The sequence below is a fragment of the Vicia villosa genome, linkage group LG3, assembly GCF_029867415.1.
Source record: "Vicia villosa cultivar HV-30 ecotype Madison, WI linkage group LG3, Vvil1.0, whole genome shotgun sequence".
In the NCBI taxonomy this organism is placed as follows: Eukaryota; Viridiplantae; Streptophyta; class Magnoliopsida; order Fabales; family Fabaceae; genus Vicia; species Vicia villosa.
This window is the reverse complement of record NC_081182.1, coordinates 61,906,708-61,919,308: the sequence shown is the minus strand read 5'-3', so window position 1 is coordinate 61,919,308 and position 12,601 is coordinate 61,906,708. Positions and strand designations below refer to the sequence as shown.

General features: G+C 36.1%; 1 protein-coding gene across 1 annotated transcript; it reads left to right on the top strand.

The window, feature by feature from the left end:
* The first annotated feature begins 6,558 nt into the window (after positions 1–6,558).
* Positions 6,559–7,215, top strand: LOC131658189 (uncharacterized). Its single transcript, XM_058927514.1, has one exon. It carries the CDS (start codon positions 6,559–6,561, stop codon positions 7,213–7,215), a length of 657 nt encoding a protein of 218 aa, XP_058783497.1.
* The last annotated feature ends 5,386 nt before the right edge of the window (positions 7,216–12,601 follow it).

Below are 12,601 nucleotides of genomic sequence, written 5' to 3'. Positions count from 1 at the left end.
CATCACAGCCACAGCCTCTGGACCGCCCTGCTGAACGACACCTCGATCCAACGCGTCCCGCCCAAGCATCTCTATACGCTGGCAGATCGACATGAGATCAATGGCGTGGTTATCCTCGGCCTGCTGGTTCTCCAGGATCTCCTCGTGTGCTGGCCTAGGAGCGTCGGGAACGTCGGGTCTCAGCAGAGGATGTGACACCCGATAGAACCATGTGACGTATCCCTCCTCACTGTGCCAGTCCTGTGTGACCCGAGTGAGACGGTACTCCTGCGGTACCACATGATGCTGCCAGTCCTCCCATATGGCAGTGAGCTGCACTCGGGTCACTGTGTCGGGAGCAGCCTCAAAGGGTGACCTGGGTATCCGCTGCACGAATCCGAACTGACACATGCACCGCTCAGGGAGATACCGGACCATGATGGTAGTCCCGCATGCCAGCCAGCCTGAATATAGAGCAATGCCGTCAAAGGGGACAATCTGAGCGTAGTCGACGAACGGCCTCCAGGTGACGTCGTTGTGCATCGTGCGGTCCAAGTACAGACAGTATGGTCCCACCGTATCGTTCCCCCTCTGGAGAGCGTATCTGGCGGCCCTGGGCATGGCGTCCACGTACGCAGGATCGATGTGAAAGCCGTGGATGCGGGAGAAGTAGGAGATGATCCAGCTCTGAAACAGAAACACGATAATGTATTAAAAATAAATACGAAACATAAATAAATAAATAAATACGATAATGTATTAAAATAAAACGTACCGTAAGCACTGTGCAGGATCCGACCAACTGCCTCGTCCTCCAGTTGGAGGCCTCATTCAGCTTCTGGTAGAGATATGCCAGAGTAGCTGCCCCCCAATTCCACTGGTGAACGGTATCCAGGTCCATGAAGTAGCGGAGGTAGGTCACGTCGACGTACCTGGCACTCTTATCCACAAAGCATGCAGCGCCTACCACATGCATGTACCAGCACCGGAGAGCGCAGCCGCGGTGATACTCTGTGAATAGCTCGTCACCCTCACCCTCAGCCTCGGCAGCCGCGTCCAGGTGGTGCTCAAAATAAGTGCTCAGTGTGGTGAACCGGACATGAGGCCCAGATGTCGTGACGCACTCAAAGTGACCAACCTCGTGCTCCATGCCCAAATAGAGCGTCATCCTCTCAATGGCCTCGACCCTCTGGATCCGGGAGTGGTGCAACAGTGGCCCCCTAATAGGCAGGTGGAGAAGACACTACACATCGTGCAAGGTGATCGTCATCTCCCCAACCGGCAGGTGGAAAGAGGACATCTCCTTGTGCCAGCGCTCCACAAATGCCCCCTGCATGCCGGTGCTGATGGTGGTGTAACCCGTCATGCAGAGCCCGCAAAGCCCTGAACCTCGCACATGGTCGTTAAACCACTCAGCTGTTGGTTTAAACAGACTAAATATCTTCCGAGCGTGGTTCACCATTTTCAACGGCTCTCGCTCCTGTTGAAAAAAAAACAAATAAACGACATATATTAAATAAGCGAAATATATTAAATAAGCGACAAATAAACGGTTAAACTATAAAAAATTGTGACAATTAAACGGTTAAATTAAAAAAATACCTCTCCCTCCCAGATCCGCCGAGCGACGTGATCGTGGTAGTGAATCAGCACAGAGGTGTCAAAGGGCCCTCCCGGATAGCTGTCCTCCTGCTCATCCTCCTCCCCGGCTGGAGGGTCAACATCCGGTACCCCCTCCGGCTCGTGGTAAGTCACTGCCGCCACCACCTCCTCCTCCTCCTCCTCTCGCTGGCGGGAAGAAGATGCCCGAGCCAGCCGACTCCTAGATCCTGAACCAGATGTACCCTCTCCCACGTCCACGGGAACTCGCACACGGCGTCCCCGGCCCTGCCCCCGTCCCTGGGTCGACGCCAGCTGCGCCGCCGCCCGCTCGCGTCTAGCTGACGCAGTCTGGGACTCTCTCCCCTGTCTGATGCGTGCTGGTTGGTTGCCTGACATGTTCCTGTAAACAATCGAAATCGATTAATATGCGAGACAAATGAAAAAACAAAAAAAAATGAACTTCTGGTACAGTTCGGAAGTTCATTTCCGAAAACTGGGATGGAGGTGTTTTCGAAAATGAACTTCCGAAACACCCCTGCGCAGACCTTCAATACAGCCTCCAATGGCAGACCCAAAAAACCTAAACCAAAACTACTTTTATGCCTACTAAACATCCTAATATCAGTACTAACCTATCTTAATGTGATTTTTTCAGTTTCTAAACACCCTATTAGAGTTTATTCAAATAGATCTAAAACTTGAAAAAACAATGATAAATTTACCAATTAGTGTTTGATGATGAGTTTGATTGAGTTTGGAAGAAGAGTTTGGCTACTTCACACTTGCTTTTGCAGATTTTTTGCAGAGAGTTTGAGTTTGGAAGTGTTTGATGATGATTAGGGTAAATGATTAGGGAGAGGGGGGCTGTTTTGCTTAATCTGCAAAACGCGCATTATTTCGGAAGTTCATTTCTGAAATGCTGTTTTCGGAAATGAACTTCCGAAATAAGACAATTTTTTCAAAAAAAAAGGCGCTTTCGGAGATGCATCTCCGAAAACACCTTTTTCTTGCATTTCGGAAATGCATTTCCGAAGTTAGGGGTAGTTTGGGTTTTTCATCAGAGGTGACCAAGAAGACATAGGGGTTGATAAAGAAATTTTCTAGGGAAATTCTTGCAACTTTTTTTTTGGCAGGGAGTTTTTCAAACCAACCCCATATAACAGGGGGTGAAAATAGGTATTAACCCTTTAATTTAATAGTCCCCTTCAAATCGCTTGGAGAAAAGAGGTCGATGAAAACTTTTAGCCACTATCTTTATTATTTTTTAATTTCGACAACAAGTACACATAAAATACTACATAAAAGACGAATAATTCAAAGAAGACGAATAAAAAGTTAAAAGAGCAATTAAAAAATTGCACGTCATACTTAAAGAGATATGCATGTAATTTTGCCAATGAAATTCCTGTTGTTTATATTATAAGGAGATCTCCTTAGTTTTTTCAAATAGAAGAAATAGATTCTTTGTTTACTCGGTAGATGCAAGTGATTTCACATGATATACTATAGTTTATAGTATACCCTCACTACAAAGGCATATGCCACTTGTTTTGGGTGCACATTTCATTGTCAAACCTCGTCGTCTTATGGTTGTTGTCCCTTCAATCTAAAACTATGGGCTATTGCTACAAACTGACTGACAATTTCCTGATCGGTTGCACTGTTTATTTATGACAAAGTGCAACTTGATGTTCATCACTTGCCTCATTCCTTGCAATAATACATATCATTTGACGACTTGCTAGATATTGGAAAATGAAAACCTATCCTTTCTTTTCATACGACAAAATAATCTTGATATTGTTTTGGCACTGACTCAAATATGAGATCAATCGGAATATTGATGCCGTCTGTATAAATTTGGAGTTCTTACTGTGCCCCTAAGTTTCGACTAAGAGGCAATTGTTCTAAGCAGTTCAAAATAATCTCACATTATTTAAGAGTCGAGACTAATGATAATTTATATATAACACTCACAAATCTCAATCTAACGAAATATATTTTCTAAAAAACAATAGTAGAAGTTTTCACATTCAAAACAAATAATACCCAGTGCTCTTAGTGACATGGATTTAAAGTTGATCGGAACACTTCCAAAGTAATTATTGATCATCTTCCTTCTGATTTTTCTAGCTAGGAAGTATTTATAGGTGTTGACAATTTTGGAAGCATATACTATCCTTTATGTAATAATTTTGTTTCTTAGCTCTGAAACTTGGATCCGTGATTGAGTTGTCGCAAGCTATGCTACTGCCTACTGGCTGATACATGACAATCTTGCGTAAAGTTTTTTTACAAGGTACTATACCGTACTTAAAATTTTCACATATATATACTTTAAGAAATATATGTTTTAATAAATATCTTTGAAAATTATCTAAGAATATTTGGAAATTATCCAAAAATATTTGATGAGATGGTACGCGATCCTTTTTAGTTTAACTAGACATTTTGAATTAGAACTCAATCTTAAATATGCAAATGAATTAGTCCTTATAGTTGTGCACGCAAGATACTTAATTTTTTTTTTCAAAATCTTTGAACGAACATTAGTAGTTATTTTAAGAAAAAAATAACAATATAAGAAAGCTGATAGTAATTATTAATAGATTTGTCAATTATATAGACTAATGCTTTTATTAAGGGCAGATAGATATTTATAAATAACATGTAAAAAAGAAATAAAGTACAAAATCTCAAATGAATACAAAGAATACTGGAAGTCCCCTAAATCCAAAACACCACCTAATAGAAAGATAAACAACTAAGTAAGCACCCTCTTACCTAGGTCACTTAATTCAAAGTTTTGAACTTCACTAATTCCTTTAAAAATTAAAAAAAAAAATAAAAAAAAAAAAATTAAACTTCACTGACATGGTGCAATTGGAAGCCAGCATGTGTATCGTAATAATTGAAGTTGTCAGCCGACACTTAATGCATAAAAGGTTAAGACATTACCGATTAATGTTTTGTCGTAAACCATTATAGTCAAATATTACTATTGTTTGACTTCATTCCAAATTTAAGTGTGTAAAAAATTTGATTAGGAGAGAGACTTAGTGGATCCATTTCGCTTTCAAATAGATAAATTCTGGTAAATATAACCATGATTAATTACTTTAAAATATGGTACTAAGTTTCTTGAATTTAAATATAAGGTTATATTGTCCTCTTTAACTAAATTATTTTTACTTTTGAGTTTTATAGTAACGATTGTATATATTTGTTCACGGGTTGGATTAAATTAAATTTGGCTTTTGTTAATTTCAACACACTTATAAAAATGGAAAGAAATAGTATTATTTTATTTATTTCCACTCTTGGAGAACTTTCTTATTTTGAATGAAGTCAAATAGAAATGACATAGCTCCAACTCTTGCAAATGCAGCATTTATTAAATTTCTTGAGTAATATATTATGATATTATATTTTAATTCAATTAATTAACTAATATTGTTGATAAAAATATTTTAATATATGGATTTGTTTAATCATTAAAATAAAATAAAAAAATCACTATCTTAAAATCTAAAATAAGGCCAAATGAATACATGTACAATCATTGTATCTTAGAATGGATACTAGACAAGCACATGGTATATATACAAGTTAGAATGGTATATGTACAATATATATATATATATATATATATATATATATATATATATATATATATATATATATATATATATATATATATATATATATATATATATATATATTAGTGATTGTACTTATATAAAATGAGGTATGCTATCTTACACCGTTGGAGCAGTGTTTTAAGAACCGAAGCGGACTTCAAACCGGTGAGGATATTGGGTCACTGGTTTATTGGTCTAACTACTGGATCACTGGTCGAACCACATGTCTGAATCAGATTAAACCGGATAACTCAATTGAATAAACCGATCGTTATAACAAAATTATATAGGTATAAAATTTGTCGAATCGGATGAATTAGTCTCTACAAAATATAATATCACTTAAATTTTATGAAAATATCATATTAAAAATAAATTCTCAAGTTCATAATTTAAATTCAAAATTTAAACATAAGTATCACACATAGTAAAATAGTATAAAATTACAAAGTTTAACTGCAATATAATCTAATTGAATAATTTAAGAAAGGAAAAAATGTTTAAATATTAAGATCTTCTTCTTCAATATCAATCTTCATCGATAAAAAAATTGGTCGCATCTACAAATTTTTTATTTTTTATTTTATTTATTTTATTTAAAACGGCGTTAAAATAATTAAAATGGCGTCGTTTTAATTTTAAAAAAAATTTAAAAAAATGTATTTAACCGTCTGTTCTGAAAAACTACTGATTTTCTCGATTTTAGCAGTTTAAATCGATTTTGACCGATTCACACCGGTTCGATAACATTCCTGATCCATCTATTAAATCAGATAAATTATCTGTTCAGTTCCCGATTCAATCGGTCTGACCGGCTGGTCCGGTCAGATTTTTAAAACACTGCGTGGGAGTATCATACACTCTAAATGTTAATAGAGAATTTTTTTGCACAAATAACAAGGCAAGATAAATTATTAAAAAAATAAAATATATACTTCATAGGTATATAAATATGTTGTGAGGTGTATAAAATGGTGTCAACAAATTATTTTCCATATATAAATAAGGAAAAGGTTTCTAAAAGGACACCAATATACCATCTTTTGTTTTCAAATTCTATAAACAATAAAAACATAAAAAATAAAAATAGTAAGGATACGTGTACTATGTAAAAATATATTCTTTTTCAATGTTTATTTTAACTTATTAATACGATGAAAAAAGTTAAGTGAGTCATTATGATAAAAACATAATTAAAATATTAATTAAAAATGGCATACTTTTAAAAATAATGAACATAATTAATTAAGTATTTTTTAATGCAAAACAATTATTCATTTTAAAAATCTGATTTTCAAAAATTAGTTAGTAAAATTAACACATATTGATGACTAAAATGATGAAGGATCCAAAGTTCAAACACCACCCAAAATGTCATAAACTGGGAATCACACACCTCTCTTTTGCTGATGATGTACTCATGTTTTGCAGGGGTGATTTTGACTCTGTGGAGATAATGATGAAAGCTCTGAATACTTTTGCTGACACAACTGGATTGATTGTGAATCCAAGGAAATGCAAAGTTTTCTTTGGTGGAGTGGATGAAGACACTAGAAGAAGGATAACTGCACTCACTTCTTATGATGAAGGTATGCTCCCATTTAGGTACTTAAGGGTTCCACTCACCACTAGAAAAATGAATATCAAGCACTATCTCCCCCTCATTGACAAAATTCTGGCTAAGGTGAATCATTGGTCTTCTAGACTTTTGAGTATGGCAGGCAGAATTCAACTTGTCAGAACTACTACCACTGCTATTGCACAATTTTGGATGCATTGTCTTCCCCTCCCCAAGGTTGTCATAAGGAAGATAGATGGTATTTGTAGAAGCTTTGTTTTGACAGGGAAAGCTATTGTCAGCGAGAAAAGCCCCATTGCTTGGGAATCTGTCTGCAGGCCAAAGAATATGGGAGGTATGAATATTTTCAATCTCTATCTCTGGAATGATATAGCTCTGTTAAAGGGTCAAATGGTTGCATGCTCATTACCTTAAGAAGAAGAATTTAATGGAGGCAGATATTAGTAACAGTTGCTCATGGGTGATGAAGAAAATTCTGAGACTGAGAGAGCAACTCCCTAATCTGCAACCAATATGGGACCACATGATCCAAAAGAGGAAGTTCTGTATGCATAAACTGTATGTTAAGATGATGGGCTCAGACAGGGTACCTTGGAGGTATTTAATACAGGGCAACAATGCGAGACCTAGGGCTACTACCCTCACTTGGATGGCTTGCCATGGCAGATTGGGCACAAAGGATATGCTGAGAAAGATTGGATTAATAACTGATCGTGTTTGCAGCCTATGCAATGCTTGTGATGAGACACTTGATCACCTAATGTTTGACTGCAGATTTGCAAAGGATATATGGAAGTATGTTCTACAATGGGTAGGAATTATGCATGATCCTCAACCATGGTCCACTGAGATTGGTTGGCTTACCCGTATGATTGGAAAGAAAGGTTGGCGATTTAGGGTCCTAAAGATAGCTCTGGCTGAAACCATTTATGGTGTTTGGCAATATAGGAATGATATAATTTTTAGGGGAAATACTTATAGAAGTACAAGTATAGAAATTGGAGATAGAATCATAGAGAAAGTGATGTATAGAGGGTGGTATTCACCCAAATTAAGGAAGCACATAGCTACCTTAATGTGTTAGTTTGTCTTGTTGGTTGTTTTGGAAGGTTGGATCTTTGATCACCTTTGTAATTAGACTGTTTTTTGAATTAATAATATATCCTTTGATTTAAAAAAAAAATTAACACATATTTCAGAAAAAGAAAAAGGACTAAACAGATACTAACCGTGATAGAAAAGAAAGAAAAGAAGCACTTAATACTAACCGTGATAGAATTCGAATAGATACAAACTAAAGAAAGTGCTAACTCAAGTATATTAAGACAATTTAATTGCGACACATACGACACAATATGATGATTGAGAGCTATTTAATGAGACACATTTATGAATCATGGATAGCTATTAAATAAAATGAGTTAGGAGATCAACTGTTAGATGATTTAGTGGTGAATCGGTGATTGACATTGAAATTAGTAGGAAGGATTACAATTTTATTGACTATAACTGCGATAAAAAAGGAGTTGAAATCACTTGATATTAGAATTGATTTCCGAACTAAATTAGATGGTTCTTTAACTTGAATACTTGTGGTGAAAACTAAAATAAAAAAGTTAGGAGACACATTAAAAAGCTTTAAAAAATAATTCTATTACTACATCAATTTAAACAAATTAAAAATATGTCTAAATAAAAAAATGTATTGATTTTTTTGTTAGTTTTTACCACCACTATCCGACCGACTGAACTGTTTAATTTGGTTCAGGAGTTAGTTCTGATATCAAGTGGTTACAACCCCTTCTCGATCGCAGTTGTGGGAGATCGAACTATGGTCTTTCCTATCAAGTTCAGCGTCAATTACCACTGTACCAACTAACGATTGGCAAAATTATTGAAATTTGTATTAACTAAAAATATGTCTAATTCAATACTATCATTACTTCATTCTCTCTAATATATCAATTGTTTGATGAACTTACAAATCTATCCTTCTAGAATTATAACTTCTCACTTGCAAAAATGACTTTCTAAAAAAGGAAATTGATTTTAATACACTTTAATACTGTTAATCGATTAACACCTAATGCCAATCGATTATATACCCTAATTATAATTAATTGTTAAGTTCAAAAATGAAAGAAAATATATTTAGTCGTTGCACAACATTAAGATGATGTCCTAATCGGTTATGACTCAATTTTGAATTGAGCCATTGATCCGCTATCGCGCGCGGGTCAAAAACGAGTTAATTGCAAAATTGTAGTACGACGGTAAGGTAACTCGAATATCGTCTCTCAAGGATTCTTAATTATTACTAACTGAAATCGAAATTAGGGGGGGTTGGTTTGGTGGTCGAATTACAGAAAAAAAGTGCTTAAAATAAGTGATTCTGAAAATAAGTTGTTTTGAAATAAGTGATTACAAAGCAAACAGATCCACTGACTCGGTTCTTACTTATCATCGATTGCTAATATTACAATTCCCTAAGCGGATTTTCTATCCTATTTGATTACAATATCAATCAACAAGCGTGATTGATACTATGAGAAACATGTTCCTATTGCCGGATTAAGCATACGGTTATGAATAGCGCAAATTAACAATTAAGCAAAGTTAACAGCGATTAAAATTGGGAACACGAATCAATCAAATTAAATCAACAATGTTATATGATAATCGAATTAAGCAAACAAGAATCTTATAGCATAATTGAAAGGAATAGAAATCAAATTGTAAATATTATAACAATCTCAAAGTTTGAAACCTGAGTACAGTGAATTCGTAAGAAGGTGTTTAGTTCTCCATGAATTCGTTAAAGCTTTCAAAATCGTGAATGGAAGATTAGTTCTCCATAGTCATTCTTTGCAAGCTCTCCAATTCGTGAATAGTGTTTTCGTGAATAGTGAAGGTGAGTGAACAGTGTCGCGGTTGCTACCCTAAGGGGAGAGAGCGACCCGTTTTACAATCCAACTGGGTCAAAAATACGACCCAGGCCCAAAACTAACTGACCCGAAACTTAACTAAAACTAGTGCTGCAACTTCAACGAATATTCTGGCCCTTCTACAGTCCGATTCTGACTTCGACTCCAACATAAGAATTGTAGCTCTTTCTCTTAGCTTTCCGGCGATTATTAGAACGTCTCAATCGGACTCCTGGAACTCCAGATATGAACGTTTCCGTGCAGACTGTTATTGCTGAAAAATTAATACGAAAAACAAATAAGTGCAAAAATAAAATAAAATATAAAAACATATTAAAACATAAAAATAAATAAAACAAACCGAAGAAATGCTTGAGTACAAACATGGAAGAACGTGCATAAAAATGCACTGATCAAATTCCCCCACACTTGAACTTTTGCACTCCGAGCAAAATGAAAAGAAAGCAGAAAAAACATCAACAGTTACTCATCCTAGGCTACAGATCTTCTTCGGGTGAGTTTGCATCGACAGGTACTAATCTTGCACACTAAGGACATCGTAAGAACACTAACCACAAATATGCAGACATAAGGCTCCTAAATACACAAACCAATTCAAATCATATTATTATACCATAGCCTAACTTACTCATCCTTTTTGCTCTTTTTCATTCAGGCGCAATCACATTAAGCCCGTTATCTCCACACACTTATAGCAGGACAACCGGTTAGTGACTCTGATCCTTTTGCACGGGGTTCCGGTACTTGTGTGGCATAACCCTTTACTTACTCAGATGTAGTTGCGGGGGATCGGACCGTAATCCTCCCTACCAAGTTCAGCACCAAAAACCGCTGAACCAACTAACAAAGAGTTTTGAAAACTTTTTTTTTTTAAAGATTACACAACCGTTGGGTTAAGTGACCGGGTGAGGATCACCAGACTTAGAAGGTGTATTACCTTTTTCTTTTCTCTTTTTTTTTTCGGAACATTCACTTATATTCATCGGCTTCCTGCGTAAAGTGTGTGAGAGATGGTGCCGACTGCTGAAATAAACTACTCAAGAGCTGTCAAAGAATGAGAAATTAAGGCTAAAACATAATAACAAATTCAAATCAATTTCCGTATGCAGGAGACTTACGGTGTTAGAACGATATCGATCTTGTGAACTTTTCCCATGTCTCCGCAAACCCGACTCAAATCAGTCTGTAGCCTTAAACTTTCAAAACGATGCATATTTATTTTTTTATTTTTAAACTGAAAACAAAACAAAACAAAGAACAAAAGAAATTCAAAAAATAAATAAATAAATAAATAAATGATTCCCTCCCCCACACTTAAAACAAGCATTGTCCTCAATGAAAAGAACTCAAATATAAAGTAAGAGTGGGAGAAAGGAAAGAACACACCCGAGTATTCAAGGAGGATATGTGATTGCATAAACAGCCTTTGCTAGTGAAGCCTCTTTTACAATCTCTCCTTCCAAAGTAGGGCTCTCATGGAATAGCCTAATACGGTGTACATTGACCTTGAAATTTATTTTAGTTCCTCCTCCTTTTATTCCAGGATCAAAGAACAATCTCCGAAAAGTAAAAGTGTTGAATCCGCACGTGAAAGTGATGTCATTTATCACAACATCAAAGATCAATGGATGAAAGGGCTGCCTCACTAATTTTTCTTCATCTGAAAGTGAGATCTTATGGTCATTACATGATGGAATAATATCAAGAATGTCAATCAAAGTCCATCCAATTCCATTTCTATGTTTCTTCAATGATTTCTCTTCATTCTCAAATTCAGTCTTTGATGAATAATTTAAATCTTCAGGAAGTAGTGCAGACTCTAAAGAAGGTGGTTGTTCAACGGATGGTGTGTTTTGGGCAGCCGAGATTTCAAGTTCAACGGCATAAACAACTTCATCGACAACTTCACCTTTAGGAAAAATGTCACCCTGCAAGGCATCATTAATCTCAGCACAAACAACACACACGTTAGTGTCAGTGCAATCAGAACACGAGTAAACATCATCAAAACCAGAAAAAGATGGAAAATTGACAGCTGCAAACAAATCATTATAAGTGTCATCAACAATTTCAGAATCAAGTTTAGGAATGGACTTAACCACCTCTTTATTTTTTTCTGGTGTTGGTTCAACTGATTCAACACTCTTTTCGAAACTCAAGAAAATCACACTTACATTAGGACCTTTTGGATTCACTACTTTTTGGGAAAGTAGTTGGTTTGATCCTTGAGCTTGTTGCATGACATTCATCAAAGTGGCAAGCTGTCCAATTTGTGTTTGCAACGTTTGAAGAGTAGAATCTATTTGTTGTTGATACTGGAGATTATTTGCAGCCATTTGTTTGACAATATCCTCTAGTGAAGGTCTGGAAGATGCAAAAGTTGTAACTTGGGGAGGGAAGAATCTTTCTAAGAACACTTTTTTGAGATCATTCCAGCTTGTAACAGAATTCGGCTCAAGGTAGTATAACCAATCTTTTGCAGCACCTTGAAGTGAGAACGGGAAGACTCTAAGCTTGATATGGTCTTCTGTTATTCCTTTAGGTCTCAATAGTGTAGAACAAACAATCTGGAATTCTTTCAGATGCTTATGTGGATCCTCACCTGCAAGACCACTAAACCTTGGCAACAAGTGTATTAAACCAGATTTCGATTCAAAGGGAACAACAACATCAACATATTCAATACATAAACCATTATAATTAACATCAAGCTCAGCTAGCTGCCTTAGTGTTCTTTGATCAACCATATTATCAAAATCAAGTTCAGAATCAAAATCAATTAAGCAATGCAGCAACAAATGCGAAAATGCCAACAATGTCCTATAACAGCCATAAACAAATAGAATGAAGGAACA

Bases quoted from the DNA above. Each gene is read 5' to 3' on its own strand.
- LOC131658189 (XM_058927514.1), top strand. From the start codon at position 6,559: ATGATGAAGGATCCAAAGTTCAAACACCACCCAAAATGTCATAAACTG.